The following is a 21,805-nucleotide window of genomic DNA, read 5'->3' as shown; positions in this document are numbered from 1 at the left end:
TAAACAGAATGTGATGCATGCTTGAAATGTTGGGGGAAAAAAACCTTTCATGAATGTCGGCTACACAGGTAGCTACCCAATCACGACATTTTCAAATAGCCACATTCAATTTGTTGTGTCAGTATTTGTTGACGCTTTCAAATATTGTCGCCATGCGTAAAATATGCTATGCAACAAAGTTTTGGGAATTAGCCAGCTATGGGTAGCCTAGCTACTGAAATTCGCTTGGCAAAAGAGGTTAACTAGGGAGTCAATGGTAGTCGCTATGTCAGTAAAAAAACTGTTCAGTTGCTATCTGAAATGCATGTCATTCAAAGCAGTTTCTGGATTTATGTCATTTAGGCTACTGTTTTCAAAGCAATTTAATTAGCCGAAGGGAATCGGGATAATGCTACATAATTTGGGGTTCAAAATGGCTAGCATAATTTTTTTTTATTTTGGTCATTTAAAATTTATTGCAGAAAATCGTGAAGCGATCCACTTCATAAGCTTATTTTTGTTGTCGAAGGTGAACTTCGTCTGCTAATGCAAAGTCATGATTTGACCGTAGCTAGCGCGTCATGGATGTTTTGAAGTAGGCTATGCGATGTATAGTTTTTCATAATAAAATGTGCATAATTTAGTGGTACATTTGCGGTAAATCATACAAATACACATTTTCTCTCTGCTTTATTTAATCGATAGCTGATAAAATTTTACTTGTTTATTATTTCATCTATAACGTTTGTAAATTGGCTACATTTAGGCTGAGTCTGTTCCTGGCCCTGCTTACAATACTTGCAGCAACAAGATCCTGGAACAGTGTAACAGTTCATGCTATACAATCGTCGGCTACAAAATGTTATCACAGTACTACATGTATTATAGCCACTACTATTAATTAGGTTTATTTCTGAGGCCCTTAGTCTAGGCGGTTTACAAAATATAGAATTGTAAGCATACTGGAATTGAAATACAGGTCTGCAGTCGGTGTAAGTGGCAATGTGCAAATAATCAACTAGCAACCCCCCCCCCCCCCCCATGAAGTATGAAATATTACGTGATTCAGAACGCAAGGGCAGGTACCTCAGCCGAATTAGCTTACAGTGACATATAATATAATACCTAGATAATTCAGTTGTGGCCAATTGTGCTATGAATAATTAATTAAACGCTCAGCTTACACTGGTTTGTACTGCTGGTTCAGGCAACACGTTGATGGTATTAATGCTCTCTCGTGCCTAATTTAAGAATGGAACTCGGATTCAATATATATTGCGCATATATACATGCACATATACATACACACACACACACACAGGACGATTGACTACATGTTCAAAAGAAAATATAATTTGCCCGTGTTTTGTTTTTAGGCTTGTAACCATAATGTATATTGTTACTGCCTACCATGTTTGAAATCTTAGTGCAACAGTGTGCTACCTTATATTTGATTAAATTTGCCATTAAATATTTTGACAAGGGAAGCAACTGTCTGTGTGAATTTAATAAATCAATTCAACTTGCAAAATGGAAACTGAGATTTGGTTTGAAATTACGAGTACATTCTCTAAATTTTGCTACATTTGTGGGAATTAAATTCCCTGAAAATAATTCATGAATTGGAGTGCTCAGTGCAGCATGGATGGCTGCTATTCCCTGGTCTAATATTCCTGTTAATGGGAACATGACCTATATATACAGTCTAGTCTCCACCTCTTGCAATTTGCCAGTTAACTGAGATTCATAGCCACTGTGAAAAACAGCCTTCATTGGTGTTGAAGGTAGAAGTAGCCAGGAAGTGACGCCTTTCTCTCTGTTCAAGGAGAGTACTTCTTAGAAATATCATTGCACTATCAAAAATAAGGACAATCATTTACACATTGACTTTTAATGCTAACAGTTCTAACCCTCAGAGCAGGATCAAGCAAATAATTCCCAAGATGTGATTGAAGATGTACACTCTGCAGAATCGTTCAGGGAATTAGTCAAATTGCGAGTGGGGAAGGATTAAGTATAAATTAGAACAGCGTTATAAGTGGATAGGCTTTGCAGCTCTACATGGGCAACTTTGATATTCAAACCAGGGCCTTCAGCAGCCTCTGTATTCCTGAGATCAATAGTTATTGATTGGCTCACACCGCCCTCCGCATATAAATGTGTTTTACAGCAGCTGAACATTGAGGAAATACACAGGAGCTCCCTGGCAGAATATATTCTCCCCCCCCCCCACTCTTTTTTTTTTCTAAATCAAAATATTTAAAAGAGAACAAGCGCCGCTCTTTGCTCCCGATGGAGTTGCAGTCCGGTTTTGTTATCGGCTGCGAGATGCGATTGATTTGTTTTTCCATTTCAGAGCTGAGAACGTGAGTCACATACGTGCCACTCTGCTCTGTGCAAGTGTTTTTTTTTCCCCGGAAGATGTACCTTATCATGCGGCAGGTAAGGGAGAATGTGCTCCCTCTGCGCCCCGCTGCGTGGCACTGGGACCTGGCACCATGCAGCTTTCCTTTGGGGGGGGGGGGGGGGGGGGCGGACTGAAGCAGGCACACTAGTGCTGATGATGGGGAGTATATGAGAGCACACAGTGTGGGGGGTGGGTGTGGGGGGAGGGCTCTCAGGAGGATGGCAATAAAACAGCGGATAGTAACCGCTTTGATTCCTGGCATCGCCTTGACAACTTTGGTCTCCCTGCGTTTTGGGACTCTCAGCTCATTTTATGCACAGTCTGGTGTCTCCATTTTCCTCTGCACCAAAGTACTTCAGATTGGGAAAGGTGATTACTGACATTTAATTGTAAGCCATTTTCAAATCATGAAGCATATTGATGAAAGTAAATCGATGGGAGTTCTCAGTACCATACATATATATTTAAGTGTTTTGGCAGTTATGCTTGGGCCAAAAAATTAGACCATTTTAACTTCTGTGGCTTTAAGGAAATGCACTTCAATTGCACTGTTTTTAATCTCTTGAATAAACTCATAGGCTAGTGTATGAGATTATAAAATAAACCCCTTGAGATTTCTGAACAAATATCAATTTTATCTCTCGGTAGTTTGGTCTCCTCTGATCGCTTCTAATATATTCAGTGCCAAGGTTTCTGACTAAAATTAAATTTAGGCAAACTATTATTTTAACAGAGCACTGCACAGACTTATTTTATCATTTCATTTAGCCACTTAAGCACATCACAAATGATGTTGGTATATAATGCCATTTTTTATTAGGCAAATCACATTGCACAAGTATTCTTTACTTATTAAAACAAATTTATGAATCTGAAGATGAACAAAGATTTTTTACTTTTGTACATTCTTGTTAAATTTGCACAGTTGCTCTGTATAATGTTTTTTTTTCCATGTATACTTTATGTTCTAAGTCTTTCCTACTGTTGGATTACCTGTGCTGGCACACATTGACTGAGTGTGACTGGCAAAATTTTGACACACCAACATCATTAAGAACCAAAAATTTTATCCCAAGAATTATTCAATGCAACCCCATTATTCAAGAGAGCAGAGTTCCTTGGAAGGTTGGACCTGAGCAAACTCAGTACACAGACACAGACACAAACTCAGACACAGTACATGTGTCCCGAGATCGCCACCCTATTCACACACAGCGCGCGTACGGGCGGATGAAAAAAGTCTGCATATCCCATCGGGCCGGGTCTTACTCCGCGACGGATCGAAAAGCCGCACTGTTCTCGTATATCTATCATCCTGTCACGAGCCGTCCCCCTGCAGAACCACGTGGTGCGCCCGCACTCTCCCACGAGCAAACCGTCAGCGCCGAGCCGAAAACAAATGCAAATTTTCCCCGCAAACTTCCTGCCCGGGTGACATAATAGAGACAGAAGACGTCCTCCTGTCATCCAGCTGCCATCCTATAATTCTCGCTGAAAGTGTTTATCCGCGGCAGCTCGTTATCAGAGAGGGCTCAGGGCTGCAACTGAGGTAACTGGCCAGAAAATTGCGATCTGGCCAAGTGTTTGATGTTATCCGTGGATTTGGAGTGTAAACGAGCCTGAAAATTACATTGTTTCTGTAGTAAGGTGAGAGGGAAAAAATGCATATTTTGAAAGAAAAAAAGTATAATGATGTTTTTCTGAATTGGTCATTTAAATTCTGGTGTTGAACGTATGGTATTACACAGCTGGTATGGAAATGTAATTGTTCTTTGATGTGTTTGTTTTGGTACCGAACAGCAGACAGAGTTCCAAAATCAAAGGTACTGTTTTTTATAGACTGGAATTCGAGTTAGCTGAACAGTCTCTGTGAGGGGAGTTACTCCTGTGGCCTTTAAAAAAACCTTTTTAGTAATTACCATGGAATATGAAAGTGCATTCTGTTAATGTTGTAAAAAAGAAGTTTAGGGCCTTAAGAAAATTTTAGATGAAAACCTCCCATTCTTTCTTTTCAGTTGCAAAATGAGGAAACAAATCCTGACAAAAATCTGTCACGACTAATGTGTTTTTCCTTGTAAATGCGATAAATATTAATTATCTTGTAATTATAAAGATTAAATAGTTTCTATTAAACACACAACCTGTAGGATCAGACTGATGGATTAGTGTGACATGTTTATAATGACCGATGTACGCCTTGTTCAGAGTGTATTTATAAAAAGGCGCTTTGCCTTGTGCTAAATGCTAGATTGGTTTTTTTAATGACAAATTGAAAGCGAGGTGCTTGTGCCGCAGGAGAAGGGGACAGAACGTCAATGTGAAAAATGGCAGGGAGGGGAAATTTCCTAGGTTGCTTCTCTCCCTCAATTTGGGATGCCCGATTATGGCCTCTCCTATCACGCCAGTCCACCGGCTGAGCTGAGAGAGTCACTGCACCAGAGGGCTGCACAGCTCACTCAGGGAGAACGCATGTGCTTGATGGATGAGTGGAGTCGCAGTTACGAGTGAGGTGGGGATTATCCTGCTGATTGGATCTCTCCCTCCCTGGGCAATGCTATGGCCACTTCGCCGACTGAAATTTTTTTTAAAGGCGTGGCAGTATTAATCTTTAGGGTTGGGTGGTAAAATCCTGTTCATTGTCCAAGTCATTTAAAACCTGTTGTCTTGACGATGGCAGTGTATGGTATAAAGCAAATCATACTGGAATGTGTTTTAGAAGGCAATATAGTTATAGTTGTTATATACAGTAGTTGCTACTATTCTTCTATATGAAGAAAATATAGAAAGGGTATTCTGAAAATTGACATCACATAATAAAAAACACAAATTGTTTTGTAATGTGAATGACATTTTCGCTGTTGATTAAAAAAAAAAAATTTTTTAATTTTTTTTTTAGTTTGAAGTACCACTATACATCCATTCATTTCCAGTGGAGTGGATTAATGAACAGTGATATCTGTAAAGCCAAAGGCATCACAAAGCCCCTGGGTTGTCTGTCCAGCTGAGGCGCTTGTGAAACGATGGGTCTCGTGGTCTGGATCGATCTCAAATGTGCCGGTGCCAACTGCGACCAGCTGCGCCGCAGGGCAGCGCATAATTGCCCGCACCGTCTCCCGGGGAGGGGTGTCATTTGGCACGGTGTGCCCCGACTTGCCATTTTCTGTTTGCGAGGGATGAAATTTGGACTGTATGTTCACGATCAGTGTTGACTTCATTTTGTGTCAGTTTGCTACCTCTGCGTGGTCTGTATTTGCAGAGCTCTGCGTCTGAAGCAAAAAAATGTCATTTAGAAATGAGACAAAACCATTTTTTAGCACGGCTTGAAATGTTAGCATTGGAAAGAAAAAAGAAAGAGAGATGTTGTTTTTATACATGTAAAAGGCTCACAGGGATATCAATCTGCCTCAGTAATATCTTCTCACTGGCGTTTTTCTCATGCATCCCCATTTTCAGGAATGAAACCTAGCCTCTTACCAGCTACACTATATATGTATTGTGGGTGCACCCAGAAACTGGATCTGAAGTGCAGCAGAAAAAGATACAACATGCTGTGTGTTTGATATCTAACCTCCGAAATGGCCATTTATTTCTCAGGGTCCTTATAAAAAGAACAGCTAAATTAAAATGAATACACTGATGTAACCCTCCAGAAACTCTGAGTGCTTTTTCAGTCCTGCCTCTTCAGAATGCCATTAGATATAGCCTGTCAGCATCCACTGGGGTTCATCCCTATATACTGAGCCAATAGGATGCCTCCTACAAAATGAAAGCCCACTGTCACTCCACTAATTGGCTAAAAGATGTAGTCTATCCATTAGGGCCGCTGCCTTACAAAAAGTTTGAGACGGATATATCAAGTTTACAGCCTTTTTATGACATCGGAACAATGTAAATACTTTTTTTTTTTGTTCTCTTGCATGGTTCCAAACCCACCTGAATTAGGATTTTGTTCTGCTGTAAAAGGACTTGTGTTATGCTGCATTTAACTTTCTTCCATCCCATCTCAGAAAGACATTTGTATTTATTTATGAACAGTTATTGGCGGAACCTTTGAATTTGTAGTGACCTTGCAGGTTTTTTCTAACATGTACAGATTGGCAATAGCCAAACACCTCCGCTCCTCTCTCTGCCTCTTTCTCTTTCACAAAGAAAATGGCGATTTGCTTTACAGCACACAGATTTTGCCTTTGATGAGACCCAACCAAGAGCATGCAGTGCCTGGAGTAATGGGCCATTTTCAGCCTGTAATTAATTGATAGCGTCGGAAAGGTAGCGCTCTCATTACTTCCAAAAACCCACTGTGATCACCTCGAGAAAACAGCGTTACCCCCCCCCCCCCCGCACGCAGTCACAAGGACGCCTTATTCCACTCCCGATTCCGTCGTAGTCCCTGTTCAAAAACGAACGAGGCCGCCAGAGCGAAGCCGCCTCCGGTCGACGAACTTCCCCTTCCGCCCACGGCCGCGCGCTGAAAGAGCTCATTAACGAGCGCCGCGATGCCCCTGGTCCGCACGGGGCTGCTCGAGACTGCACCTGGTATGCCGCTGCTGAATTTTTAATGAATAGAAATTGCTACATCCTTCCTTCCCAGCAAAATGGCTTCTCAGTTCCTCGGCCTTTTATCATTAGCTTAAGAGCAGTGTGTGTTTGTGTGTGTGTGTGTGTGTTGTGGGGGGGGTGGGGGTGGGGGGGCTTGGCCCCACAGAAAAGACTTCCACTTCCTGTTCTTGTTAATTCGGGGGGGGGGGGGGGGGCTGATGCCTGGGAGAATCTAAATAGCATGTCAGACTGTGTCCCCTTTATCAGTGGGATCTGATGCCGGGTTCTTGTCTTTTTGTTTTGCACGTATGATTGGTAAAAGGACAGCCTGAGGGGCTTGTCGTGACTAATGTCTACATGTACGATTTAAAAAATTTGAATTGAGTTGTCAACAAAAAAAACAGCATGATTTAATTAATAATTTATTATACTACAGGCACTAAATGATAAGGATATAAAAAATTTGGCAATGCAGGAACATAGGATCTTTGTACAAGTAAATAAAGGAACACTGTTGGGTCTCTAATGACCCTCCAATACTATGGTGCGGAGCATTTATCAGTCATAAGGCATTTTCGGCACATTCACTCCCACACAAAAATACTCACCGCGTGAGAGAGTACAGATTGCTAAGGGACCATGATCTGCCAGCAGGAATAATTTGATTCATTTTGCCGAAATTCAGGATGCGTCACGCCACACATTTCATTCATTGGAAAGTCAACATTCGGCACACAGTAAACACCGCATTTAGGCCCGAGGTCCAACAGCCACTCGTTTTACTCCACCACACTACGGTTGGTTATGTTTCGTCTGCAGCGATTCCCAGGTGAAGGCGGTTCCTCCACACAGATGCTCGTGCCAGCGTCTGTTTCCTCGTGACATACTCGACGGAGGAATGCAAATGATCGTGATGGAGAGATTGCTCCAAAATATAATTGCATTAGCATAATGTCATTTATCACAAGTGATAAACGAGACAGATTATGAAGCATGTTATGCTGTGGTCTGGTGTTCTTTCAGCAAGATGTGTGAAACAGGAATTATCGAGTGCAGGAAGTTGAGTGCTGCTGAAAGATATTCGTATTGTTGTGTCGCTTTTTTTGTGTGAAATATGACAGTAAATGTTTGCATGACTCGTTGAACTTATTAACACCTGTATAATTCCAGACCACATTTATGGTATTGATGGAAATGCTTTCTAATTAATGTTTTTTTTTTCACTTCTTGGTGGTCACAACAAAGGCATTTTAAAAAAGAAGAGCTCTGCCGATAGCTAAAATTATTATCTAAATCCAAATAATGAAGTAAACAGAGCCTTATTCTGTGTCTACAGAATACATTGGTAAATTAAAACATTTGTAAATGAAGTCTGCTGCTGTTCCCGGCTCTATCTAAATAACCCTGTGACTCTGTTGAAAAATGAATGAGGCTTAATGATGTTTTAGAAGTAAATAGCCAGGCCGCATCCTGTGCTGTGAGGCGCAATTGAATAAAGCAAGGCTTGTGTGAGCATATCTTTCTCAATACACCACACCTTTTTCTCAACGTTTTTGCCTACATTCAGAAGGTAAGACTTCCATGTTTGTCAGAGATAGTGTGTGCGGTACCTGCAGCAGTGCCGGAACCTCACCTGTGACCACCTACTGACCTCTGTACAGTAAAACGTCCAGTGTTAAATCAACTCAGACAGTGTACATGGTCGATCTCTATCGGTCTCACATGTGCTCTGTAGGAGTTTAATTAACGCTGGACATTTTGCTGTTCGCTGCCTGCCAGAATAGGGCTGTGTGCAGTGCAGCTGACCTTCCTTTTATCCCCATACTGAGATTTCAGCTCCCTGTCAACATCTGTGCGTGTGGCCAGAGACACGAAAATGAATTGATATTTAACGGAGGATAATGTCATCTGAGCTAATCGAATAGAACGCTAGGTTCCAATTAATAGCGCGTTAGTTTAAAAAAAAATTTTAAAAAAAGCAAAGGGAGTGAAAAAAAAACGACAGAAACCAAATGAGCTCTGATTACTATGTACAAGACACTGGCCGGGGTCAGAATAACAATGCAGCCATCTGTGATTTTCTGCGGCGTGCAGCGGCTAATGAGGTTCACCAGGCAAATGAGACGGTGGAAGATTTGTTGTGATTTTGTTGTGGGCACACACGTGCCGAATTTGCGAAAATAAATAAAAATGTCGAAAACGAGCTTCTAATTGGGACGGTCGTGCGTTTTGGTGGGCTGTGGAGGCTCGATCAGATAAGATCTTTTTGCGAGGTGGTGAGAGAGAGAGAGAGAGAGAGGGGGGGGATTGAGTGAGAGTGAGGGGTAGAGAGAGAGAGAGAAATACTGCAGTGATCCTCGGCTACCTTTGCGCAAGCGTAGGTGAGCCTTAATTGAGCGGTGCAAACCGTTTCTCTTACTCTGCAACCGGAGGAAGAGCTTCCCTGCTGAAGAGGGATTTATGTCCTCAGACAACGGGGGGAGTGGAGCACGGCTGCACTGGCTGGCGTGGATGTTCCGGCCCCGTGACCGCTGCTGCCCCCCCCCACCTCCCTTCCGCCCCGCCCCCCACCCCCACACAGCCCTCCCCCACCAGCTGCAGAGGCGGAGCTTAAAGCGCTTCCCGCTGTCCTTCCTTTTTCAGGAAAATTGTTCAAAAAATCATCGCGCCGGCCGTCGCTGACGTCCCCCTCCCTCTCCCTCAGGTCCCTTGTGCGCTTTGTCAGAGCTCGTGGCACGTGCCTGTATTTCACGCTAACGCACGACTGCGTTGTGACCAGAGTATCTGGCCAGCGAGCAGCATTGAAACGCCAGGCTGAATAATTAGCCGATCCGACGTTCCGTTCTCATCCCCTGTGCGTTATTCCACTCTGGAAGCAGTCGATGAGTCGTCTCCGTTCCAGGTGACGAAGATGAGTCTCTGTTCTGCACAGCGGTCCTCGGAGATGAGCGATGAACTGGCTCCGTCTCCATGACGGCAGCGGTACGGCGGTCGTAGGCGCGAGCGCATCGACGGGGCTCGAACCTGACGAGCAAACAGCCCTTTCTGCAGGCGGCAATTAGGAGGCCTTTGTGTCGTCTAATGTGGAAACTACAGATCCCTGCTTCCCCTGTGACAGACCCAGGCTCACTGTAAACACTGGGGTTTTTACAATGGAAGCTGAGGTTGGCTGAAGATGCAAGAGTTTGAGCTAAATCTGTTTGTATGAAAAAGAAATGTGAAAGACACGCCTTGACCACCCACCCACTCCCCCTCCTACCCACTCACACATACGCGCACACACACACACACACACACCACCCACTCACACACACACACACACACACACTCACACACACTCACATACGCGCACACACACACACACACACACACAGTCTGCAGTCTCTCTGGTGGTGACAGAGTGATTGTTTTTCTCTTGCTCCTGCTGGGTTAATGGACTTGGTCTTCAGGGTCATGTTGCACTGGCGTGTTCCCACTGTTCTCCTCTCCTCACCAGCAGTGCTGGCAGCACAGGCAGTCCCCATCCATGTACTGTACAGTGCTGAAAGCATGTTGCCAATGGAAACTAACCTGGCACAATGCATTTACTGCGTCACAAGCACCCCCCTCCACCACACACACACGCACACATGCACACTCGCACTCTCGCACAGACACACAGATTTTTTTGTCTATCACTGGAAGTGAACCAGGCCCTCCAAACCGAACAGGACAGCTGTGGCCGCATGACCGGGTCTGTGTGAAATGGGGACTGGGGAGGAGCGCGTTCGGGTGTCCCAGTCCCAGCCTACCTTCGACGTAGCATCGCCCGAAAGCCGTAGCCCGAGGGCTGGGCTGCTTTCTGATGCGGGATGCATCCCCGGGGGGGCTCTTGCTGCTGTTATCTGTTAATGATTTCATCTGCTCACAGCACCTGGCCCCCTTACTGCACCTAAACCCCCTGTCACAAACCCCCCCACAACCCCCCCCCCCCCCCCCTCCTTCCTTTTCCCTGGCTCAATGGTGCTTCTGCTCTTTGATATTGCTGGAATGCAGAGCAGCATTCGCAGGCATGATTAATAAAAGGAGTCTTTCTGCTGGAAGCCACGAATGTCCTCTGCGCGGTTTTAAATGGCGGGAACGGGTGCAGCGAGCGGCCCGCGGTCTGTCAAACTCCCCCGGGGACGGGGACGCCCCACCTTGGGCCGACCTCCTCCGTTATCATCGCCGCCACCCGGGACTCCGCCCTGCCGCTATTGGCCCGTTTCGCACGGCGCCGCCCAGCCCCCCGGCTACACCAGTGGTGCAGTAAACGGCTTCTCTCCCGTGCCAGGGCGGTGTAATGGGCATACTGAAGAGTCATTTTGAGATGACCCTAATCAGGAAAATTGTACAGCAGGAATGGGCAACAGAGCAGAATCGCTAATGGGGTTTTTCTTCCCTCTCAGCTGAGGGAGTGCATCTGAATCTCGTTTTCTGTTGATGTGCCCCACCTCCCCACCCCAAACAGCCAAAAGGAGCGGCCTGATCGCGGCTCGACATGAGAGTATCCGCGAGCCACGATGGAATTTCGCGGGGAACAAAACGCCGGATCAACAGTGCCAAGAGCCGCGGCGAAGCAATTTGTGTTCCTTCCCCAAACAGATAGGAGTGAAATTAAATTCTGTACGACCGCATGCAGAACTGAATCCCTGTGATTAACTCCCCTGAATCTGTCTGCCGCCGCGAACAGTGATTAGCTCTGCCCACTCTCACGCGCATTTTGTTCCCTGACTGAACGGGTGGTTCTGTGCACCGCAGGATGGTAACCTTGATGCGCTGCAAAATAAGACCTACGTTGTGATCGTGGTCGGCCATCTAATAAAGATGCGCATATGCAAGTTGAAAATGCACTGTTTCTGTTATGCTGGCTTGGTTGCACAGAGATGGAAAATGGCATGTTTGTTTGCGGAATGTCTGCACGTCAGCGTTCCTGTTCTTTCCCCCGTAGCTGCCGCCTCTTGTTTCTCTCAGATTGTGATTATTGTGTTTATCGTGTACCTACTGAATGTTACTTCACACGCTACACCGAAAGGTCAGGTGTAATGATGTGGAGCAGGTAGATCAGAGGGAACCGTGAGCTGTAGCTCGCTGTCTTTCAGAAGGTCCGCCTGACAGATAGTTTACATCTAAGAACAGATTGTGCCTTGTACCTCAGGGAAAGGAAAATGCGATTTGACACTGTGCTGTCTGAGCGAGAACTACATAAATACATTAAGATCAGGTGAGTTAAGCACAATTCACTGATTATGCCCTTTGAAATCTTGCTAATAAATTAAATCGCAAAAATAGCAGTTGGTGTTGTTGGGTGGGGTGTCCTATTAAACCTAAGGCAATGACTTGCCCCTTGGACTGTAATTGGGATCCTGACCAGGCCAGTGCCACCTACGGTCTGTTAGCCCCACCTCATTGGCCAGTTTTCCTCTGGCTCATCACACAAGAGCAGCTCCGCCTGCCAATCGAGAGCCTGCAGTCTGCCTACATCAGCTGCGCATGATGCGCAGTCGTCCAGCGATGCGACTGCGCCGCTAAACGGCAGTGAGAAGAGAGCTGCCACGGGGCTGATGGGATATTTCGGGGGCGAGGCGATTGCTCATGCACTCACTCTGTTATAAAGGGGCTGTGGTAGAGATGGGATTGGCCCACAGATACAGTATACTCAGGTCATTTCGGATGATAAAAAATAGGGGGATAAAGTTTCATTGAAAAAAGAGAAGACAGAGGATGCCAGTAGCTAACCGCATCGATGCAGTGCTCCGCCTGACCTTCAGGTCACTGAGACCTGCGATGACATCACAGGACTGTGACACAGAAAGGGATGTTTACCAGTATCTGCAGTCCCTTTGACACGGAAATTTCCATCGCCATCGCATTTCTCTGACAACTTTCTGAATCTTGATTATTGTGACCAGCAGTTCCCTACAGGCATTGACTGCTATTAGTGACTCATTTTATTTGCAGTTCTTTTTAAACAGAGCTTATGGTGCATTCATTGACAAAAAGCAATTATAGGCTGTCCATTCTATGCACGGATGCTCAGGGTGTATGTGTCTATGAGTTGTATTGTAAAGCCTGAGTCAAGGTGGAATTCGGTGATTGCTGTTTGTGTAAATGGATGAAAGCACAGCGCTTTGGCGTGGGGCTGTGATTGACAGTTATCTTTGAAGCAGCTCGATGTGAAGCATCAGCCATTCTGTGAAATGCCAGCGGAGGGTCTGACGGACTGCAGTCCGGCCTTTCTGAAGAGAACGCTCCCGCTGCAGGCCGGTGTGTGGTCGGCCTCTGATTGGTTTACTCACAGCGTGCATCAGCAGACATGCCGGACTGAAGAGGTATATGAAGACGTTGGGTGGGCGAGGGGTGGAAGCCGAGCCTGGGGGTGGGGGGGGGTGCTGGGGCAGACTCCACCCCCTGCTTCTCTCGAGGTCTCTCGACCTCACCGGGGTGGAGCGCTAAGTGTTCTTTTTTTTTTTTTGGAGAAGCGAAACCCTGCCGTCGTTCTCCCGGCCCACCCGGCCAAGCCGCAAGTTCTGTCAGAACGACCACATCGAGCGTCGGTTCGTCTGGTTCCTTCCCGGCCTTGCCCTTGCCTCCCAATCCCCCCTCCACCTCCCATGCCCCCCGTTCTTCCACGTCGAGAGGCGCTCCATCTGCGCAGTCGAAGAGGAGGCGGCGTGCGGCGCTTTCGATGCCGTCGCTGAGCTGGTCATTAGAAAACCCCGGTCGGAGGAGACCCTGCTCAAAGCACAGCGCTCTGGGAGTCACACCTGTAGTGCAGCGTCTTGCAACGTGAGAAGCCAAAATAAAAATAACGTGTACTGGAACATTCTGGATGTTCGCTGGAAGTCACGATGGAAACTGGTCTGTGTGTCAGCGTCATCGCAAGGGACGTGCCCATAGTAGTCTGCAGTGTTTATTCTCCTGAACAAGAGAAAAGGGAACTGAATGGGTAGCACTGTTGGTCATTCTTCAGAAACCGTCATCCCTCTCCTGCATTGATCACTCAGGGAAAACAGGCAGTGAGAGGCAAGGTGGAATTCGACAGGCTAAAGAAATGAAGGCTGCCCAAAGCCCTAAGAACCATATTGCACCTTACTGAAGCGAAATGGGATAGGCGAGAAACCTGTATTTTTGTTTAAAAATAAGGAATGCTGTCCAGTGGCTGTTATCCGTTGAAAGGCCCACGATACAGAATGAGCTGGTATCACTCTGAACAGATGGAAAGGGAACAATCCATTTCTGTAAGTACTTGCAGTCACTGCAGTGTGCAATAATGCTTTTCAACAATCCAGTCTTCGAAAGGTCAGAGGGGATTGCTTAATGTGCTGCTACTCTCCTCCTTGTGTTCAATTGCCCATGACCACTGGCTGTTTGTTCTGTGTCCGTTTGATTGGAATGCCTATACGTGCGTTCCTAGTGCATGCGAACAATTAAAGGTATTCGTGCCTGTCTCCTTTCTGTATGTTCTGCACCTTTGCGCCGTCTGTCAAGCAATGCATTCCTCCGCCATTTACGTTCGGTTCGAAAGCGCTGTCAATCTGAATGAAAGTGGCCTGCGTTCGAGGCGGTATCATTCCGGAATCGCCGGGCCAATTTGCGCTGCATCGGTTGGAGAATAGGACATGACAGAGAAAAAAGCGGTGTCACATTTGAAGAGGTTCGAAAAGAAAAAAGGAAGCCAGGAGTCTTATGCTGTGAAGGACATTGTTGTTGCGCAGAATATAGCACTCCGCAGTGTATTACCGACACCGAGCCCCCCGGGGCAAAACGAGCCTGCAGATTTCAGCTCAGATGATCACTTTAATTAAACACTGTCGACTGCCTGGTCTGCTATTCCCACAGGCCTTCTTTTAATGGATATGCTCGCTGAAAGAGAGTCTTCGACAGGGAACGCTGTTAGTCATTTTCACTGATTGACACGGTTCTACCGTGTGCTTCTGCTGTCTGAACACTTACCACTAGTGAATTTTTGGGTGTGCGCCAACAGATACCGGTCTGTTTGACACCCCCCTGTGTGTCGTGAATTAGTGGTGCCTCTCTGTTGATGTGTCTTAGATCTGAAATTTTGGGGAAACTGGAAGGAGATGGCTCCTGTCCCTCAGACCCGAGAGTGATGTGTCACAGAGCCACAAAACGGATCAGGAGAAAAGAAGTCTAATAATAAGAGGAAGTACACCTGCAAAAATTATCCGGCGTGAGCGGCGCGGGTAAATCTGCAACGGCATTAGCTCCTTGGCAACCACCAAAGGGCATCATGGGAAATATGCCATTGCTTCCAATTATATCCGACTCCAGGCAGGAGACTGAATGCACCGCAGCAGGCGACTCGTGCCCCTGGGTATTGAGGGCTTGAATGTTGTAAACATTATCGCTGTGTCCAGACTGCAGCAGGACAATGCGAATTTGGGGAGATAATGTCTGTTTAGAATGGGGCTAAACCTTAGGGACAGGGGCAGGGCAGGGCATCCCAAATATCCCAAGCTCATGAAGAGCTGTGGTGCACGCTGTAAATGTAACAAGTGCAGTGTGTAATTCGACTGGTATGAATGCATATTGAATGTTGCTTTTTGGCAACAACTGAGTTAGGGATCTCAGCCCTTTGGGTAGGGTTATCGGATTTAGAATTAGTCAAAACCAGATAACATGCACAGCTGGAAGCGTAATCGTGAACGACGAGGGTGGGGGGCTGTCAAAACCGTTGGCGGGCCCAGGGTGGGCCCTGTGGTGGACTGGCGTTTGGGGGGGTGACTATTGGAATGGATTACGGACTTGGGGGGTGGTTCAGATGCACATACGTTACAAACTAAGGGTAAATCCTTTCAAACAACTGCTCAGACCAGACAGTATATTGTCCGGTCTGGACCACAAACAGGACGTGTACAGATAATTTGGAAAATGGACATTCCGGTTGAAAACGCTACCTGCGGGTTGAGGCCCGTGGTATGGGCTGTGGCGCGATTTACCGCAAACTCCTCGGCAGCTATAAGCTTGTGGGCGGAGCGAAACTCCACCTCCGCGAAAGCTGCGTCCAGCAGGGGGCGCAAATCATGGTGGCGGCGATGCGCTCACAAAGTCCCTGTCGCAGGAATGACTCTTTCCGCACGCCTCCCGAAAGGCTGACGCGGCTTCCTCAGGGCCCCGGCGCGTCTGATTGGCTCTCTCTCATTACGGAAACGCGTCTGATTGGCTCTCTCTCATTACGGAAACGCTCGTGAGCGTGGGCTCATCGATCAGCCGGCGTTTATCCAATCTCTCAGGGAGGAAAAAAAGGAAAGCTCCGCAGGGAGAGGTGCAGAAATTAAGCAGCGTGATGTGCCAAGTGCGAACTGGAGGACAGATTTCATTTAGCATAAGGCGTAAGGTGTCACCGGTTATATCGCGAAACACTTTGCTTTCCACGAGTGATTAATTTCTCTTTTTTTCTCCGTTGCAAAGGACAAAAAATTCATTGCTTCATTGCTCTTTATCTGAAGTCCATTACAGTTTGTTCCAGATGAAGACGTTGTGTATGGGTGGAACAGTTTCTAATAACCTGACCAAACAGACAGCTAATAGACAATGAAACGCATGTAGGTAAAGGCACATTACAAAAAAATGTCCTACATATTTGTTTCTTGATTTAAATTAAGACTAGCTATCATTTAGTGGAAGCAAACTGGAGTTTTTGATTGAGCATTGTGGCCCACTGCTACTCATACGAGCTCATGTGAGATACAGAAGCTTAGCTGTGGGCATGTTTGAGCCGTGGCGTATGATGGATCGTTGCAGTGAGGGGATGAAGATTTCACGGCTACATTTCCGTGTCGTTGCGGGTTTTTCCCCCTGGCTGGGGCTGGCCGTGCTTCGGTGCGATCACGCTCCGCGCATTCGAGCCAAGATGGCCGCCGCCCGCAAGACGGTCACCCTCTGCAGCGCGACAGAACCCAGCCCGGCGGCCGTTAGCGGGTGGCGCATGGGAGTTCCGCGGCTTGCCCAATCAGCGACGGCTTTGAGGGTCGCTTTCACGCGGCTAATTGGCAGAACGGGGCCCGAGACCGCGGTGAAGGCCGGGGCGGTTCGGAGGGGCTAATCGCGCGGACATGTTGTTCTGCGCTGAGCAGACCGAAACATATTGTGTCAGGTGCGGTCGGCGACGTCCCGGGGCCCTCCGCTGAATGCGTTAGCAGAAGGCTCCGGGGCAGCCTGCCCGCCCCTGTTCATCCCGCTGTCCCTGGCGGGCACCGCGGTCAGTGCTGACCTAAGTTTTGCAACTTGCCGTGCAGCGCATCATTAGCGGAATGGGTACACAAACGACACGTTTACCTGAATAAAAGGCAGTTGACCTTCTGTTTTTGGCCCCTCTCGCCTGCGGGGCACTGGAGACGGAGATGTCGGAGGAGGGCGCGGTATTTCCGTCAGTTACCGTCCGGGACAGGTAGTCGGAGGCGTGAGACGCGAGGGCTCCGGATTGGGGGGCGGCTTGGCCCGGGCTCCCTGCCAAACCCTGTCAGGCTAAAACCTGAAGTGGCCCCTGGAGGACAGACACCGCATCTGGGGTCCTGCTGATAGTCAGGCTCCATTAGGCAGAGATCTGTAGGACACACCGGCTGCGTTAGAGCTCTCCACGCAAAAAAGGCGGGAAAAGGTGGGCTCTCCGATATGAATCCCGCTGCTCGAGGGATCCTGCAAGCGTGACCTCTGAACCCCTCGCCCGATTCTTCCTTCCCCAGTTTCCTACTGCGACTGTAAATTACACCATTGACCCTGTTGCTCCTTCCGATGATGTAATCAAAAGCGCCCATGCCGAATGCACAGTTAACAGTGTGCATATGACACACTAGTGTTTATGATGAAGAGGTCACAATTTGCACCTTGTAGAATTTCATTTGATCGAAATATTGTTAACTTCCCCCGTTTCGATGGCTGGAACCTAGAGCGAAGCTATTTTTTGTCACTCGGCTATATGGGAACAAACACATTTTAATTTGTTTTTGTTCCTTACCATGCCTGATGGAAGGTGGTAAAAAGAGAGGAGACAGGCTGTCTCCATAGACCTTAAAAATAGCTAAATGACAATGGAACGGGGTAATAGAAGACATTTCCGTGGAAACATAGCCATTAATCAGAGGTGCTGTACTGTACTGGCTGTTATAATTTTGGAACAGACAGAAGAACCTGCAGTTATGTGCGTTTAATAACAGGGATCTGTACAGCCTCTACCAAAAAAGATTGATTGCTTTGCTCGTTTTTGTAATGACGGGTCCGTAATACTCAGGAGTCAGGATGTATTCGGTACTTATTGTTATTATTATGTGGATTAATGCAGAATCAGCTACTCGGACCAGGGTACTGTGGTGTGGCAGAGGCTGCAGTGCTGTGCATTTACTGCTAATGCGGCACTCCAGGCCAGCCCAGCTGGACAAGGTTATTCTCCATTAGGAGCCGTGCTCCGCTCCCCCCAAAACAGAATGGAGGGAGCTCGCCTTCTGACAGGTACGGCGCACGCGCATTACTCATCCAGAATCAAAAGGGGGACCATTCACCATGGGCCATTTACCACGCGAGGAGCACTGGCATCGCGCAACGCCGATGTAAGGGCGGGCCAAATTACACTGCCGACCAAGAGAACATTTCCTTCCGTGGAATGGCCTCCGATGTGAAATCCCAAGGCTCCGGTTATGATCAATACTTATTTCAGGTGTCACACTTTACAACCTTCCTGCGCCCTTTTTTTTGGCGCGCCCTGTATATGCCGTAAATTTTTATGGTGATATATTTTACATTGGGCAACAGCAAAGCTAAATGGACTGATATTCATTTCTGAGGGGGACTTCACATTTACTAGCACGAGGCAAAGAAATAAGTCAAAGGGAGGTATATTTCTTCCGAGTTTACTAGGCAGTTAAACTGCGAAACAAATATGGGACCTCGGAAGTATATACGCGTCTGACTCTCATACGCATTCGAAGAGAAGTGTTCTTTTATGAATGCTCATGACAAAAATGTTTATGCGTCGCTAGCATATTTGTTTATTTGGTAAGAGCAGAATCCTTCTTCTTAATTCTTGCTGCAATGGTATTTGTAATATTCCACGTGCGCGTGGAGCTCGTTCTTGCACGGGTGCAGCCATGTGGCACGTTTGTGTCGTAAAATGATTATTGAGCGAATAAAATGGTAATTACTGTCATTTTGTGATTATTTGTTCGTGCGACTCCTTACCAATGCTTGTGAGGCTTCCATTGGGCTGTTTGAGCACACGTGTGGCAACCAGCTACTGTCTGCAGAAGACAGTGCTTGGAGGACATGCATAATCACGTTCCTTTGGGGTGGAGGGGAGGGGTCCTATGGACAGGACCCACACCAGCTCACAGAACCGGTGGCTCATCATCCTTTGTTAATAGAGCCTCATAATCTGCTCTGAAATTCTCCTGCGTTTTCTCCAGGGGGGATGCCAGAGCAGGCTTATATTTGTAATCAGCACGCATCAAAAAGATGACAGTTTAACTGCTGCCAGGCTGGCTGTAAAACAAAAGACTCGCCCTTGGTTTGTGCGCTGCATGAAAAGCAGGGAATTTCTATTGTGAAGGGAGTCAAGTGTTTTTTTCCCCTAACTGTCTCTCTCTCTCTCTTCTCCCTCTCTTTTTTCTCTCGCTTCTCAATACCCCAGGAAGTGGAGGTTAGTAACAGTTTCTAATCCTGTGCTGTGTCTGTGTCACTCTCCCCCGATATCTCTTTTAACCTGAGGTGTGGGAAGATCTCCAAGACTCTCCAGACTGCAGATGTTACCTGCCCAGTTCAATCAGAGCAGTTAATGTCTCCATTAGGTTGCAACAAAAAAAAAAAAAAAAACGGCGCATTGGATTCTAGGGGTGACACTTGAATCAAAAGCCACTCTGACATTATTCTCAGAGTCCGTATGTACATAGATCTCAAGCAATTCTGAGGATTACTAGTGGAATTTACACACGTTTGGTAAGGGTCACGGTTTCTAAACTTAAGCCCCTATGAAATCAGATTGACTGGGAGTTAATCGTTAAGATTAAGCACATCTTCGCAGTCGCACGTGAGAGATAAGACAGAGATCAGACGCTAAGGTGCTAGTCACCTGGGTCCGTCTGAAAAAAGGCGTTCTGCGTGCAGCCGTTCTCGGTTTCCATGGCTATGCATGGAAACAGGACCCAGGTATTTTCTGAAATTCTGCAGCGGCGTGTGATGCGTGTAGCAATTCTGCACCGCATATCGCTGGGGACCAAATCGAAAAAAGCCGAAGTTGGATTTCAGTGAAGCGTGCCGAATTCCCTGGGAACGGCAGACGCCCTCTGCGAGGGAGAATTACTGCTCAAAGAAAGACGTTTCTGCTCGAGACGCCACGGCCGCCGTCGGCTGCAGAAATCCCGAGGCCTGTGGATTGTCTGGTCCGAGCTGATTGGCGATCGCAACATCTGTTGTGAGATTTCTGGTGCCAAACGCTCGCGCCGCGCAACCGGTGTTTCGCGTAGTCTGTGTCCTCCGTAAATACTGCTCGCTTCTTGGAATATTTCCCCGGTCCTCCTGAACGTCTTCCAAAATGACTTGCAGGTGTGAATTTGTTTTTAGAAGTGTGTATCTGGTTTTGTTTCCTTTTGTTGTCACAGTAATATTTTGATGCCAAGCCCTGTCCATGTGATTCTGAAGTCCCGTTGTCCACCCACTAACTGTATTTGCATGGAATACTATTTTAAAGAATTTTCCATTCTAAAACATTACTGTGCAAAGGCAGAATATACAGCTTGCATAAAAAGGCATGGAAAAATGACATCATAAATATTTAATTGCATGGGATTGTGTTGCATGATTGCATTGTGGTGTAACATTATTGTTGATGGGACCGATGTGCTATTCCTCTTTTCTTAAGTCTCTGCAAATGCACTGGAAACTGAACTTTAAGGGAACATTAACATTTAAACATTTTACCTTGCTTCTCAGGACGATTACATCCGAACTTTGGAAGAAAACCCAGGCTCTGATGAAAGTAAGTAAGATCTGGAGGTTATCGTTGCTCAGCATACAATACACTTTGTTGAGGAAATTAGCTATTGGGGTAGAAATGCAGCATATGTGCTATTGAAGAGATTGTAATTGAACGGAAGAAAGTATGCTGTGCTATCTAATCTGTTATCTTCTGATACCCTTTTCAAAAACATTTCAGGTTCTGCTAGATTGCCAAAACCATACTTAGAGTATCTATCTGTTCCATCAGTTTTAATGATGTATTGGTTTGGTTCACAGGCTTTTCAGTTGTTGTATGTTAAAATGTTGCTGCTGGACATCAGATGGGGCCTGGGTTGTTTCTCTGCCAGTTCAATGAAGGTCAGGAAATTGTTTACTCCTTCCACGGAAATCGCTTGTTAATCAGAAGATGAAACAGTTCAGATTTGGAAGGCAGGAGCACATTCTGAGACACTCTATAAAACTTTATTTTCATAAAGGTCTGGCCTATGCTGTTTGTCCTCAATCACCTTTGCTGTCATTTGCATTCACGAGTAAAACACACTCTCCGCACTTTCTATTAATGGCTGTAAGAGGACGGATAAGCTTTTAAAGTGATGTAGGTCATCTTTCTCTCATCTTTCTAATGAAGAGCCCTTTCTTTGGATGCTCACCAATGTGGCTGCTGACTAAGTGACTTCGTTCTTCGCACATATGCAAATGGAATTAATAACGAAAACTATGTTCCATTTATTTCTAAGCGTTAGCTTCGTGTAATGGCGGAAGCATTGGATGAGGTCATGGGCTTTAAAAGCTGCCCCTAGATGCACAAATCTTGTTGGATAAAATGTCATTTTTGGAATTTGGGCAAAAATAAAGTCTTTGGATTGGAGGAGTCCATTAGCAAGAGACATA

At 46.3% G+C, this 21,805-nt stretch overlaps 1 protein-coding gene across 2 annotated transcripts in view; it reads left to right on the top strand.

Annotated features, from left to right (window-relative positions):
* spock2 (SPARC (osteonectin), cwcv and kazal like domains proteoglycan 2) overlaps positions 1–21,805 on the top strand; it is a 41,317-nt gene that overhangs the window by 705 nt on the left and 18,807 nt on the right. The window contains exons 2-3 of one of the 2 annotated variants that reach the window (XM_035406696.1): positions 19,590–19,598; positions 20,888–20,933. In XM_035406696.1, coding sequence (XP_035262587.1) covers positions 19,590–19,598; positions 20,888–20,933 — 55 coding nt within the window. The remainder of the gene's footprint in view (positions 1–19,589; positions 19,599–20,887; positions 20,934–21,805) is intronic. The other variant, XM_035406697.1, reaches the window with a different exon arrangement.

The sequence above is a fragment of the Anguilla anguilla genome, chromosome 2 (genome assembly GCF_013347855.1).
Source record: "Anguilla anguilla isolate fAngAng1 chromosome 2, fAngAng1.pri, whole genome shotgun sequence".
Taxonomy (NCBI): domain Eukaryota; kingdom Metazoa; phylum Chordata; class Actinopteri; order Anguilliformes; family Anguillidae; genus Anguilla; species Anguilla anguilla.
This window is presented reverse-complemented; position numbering and strand designations above follow the sequence as displayed.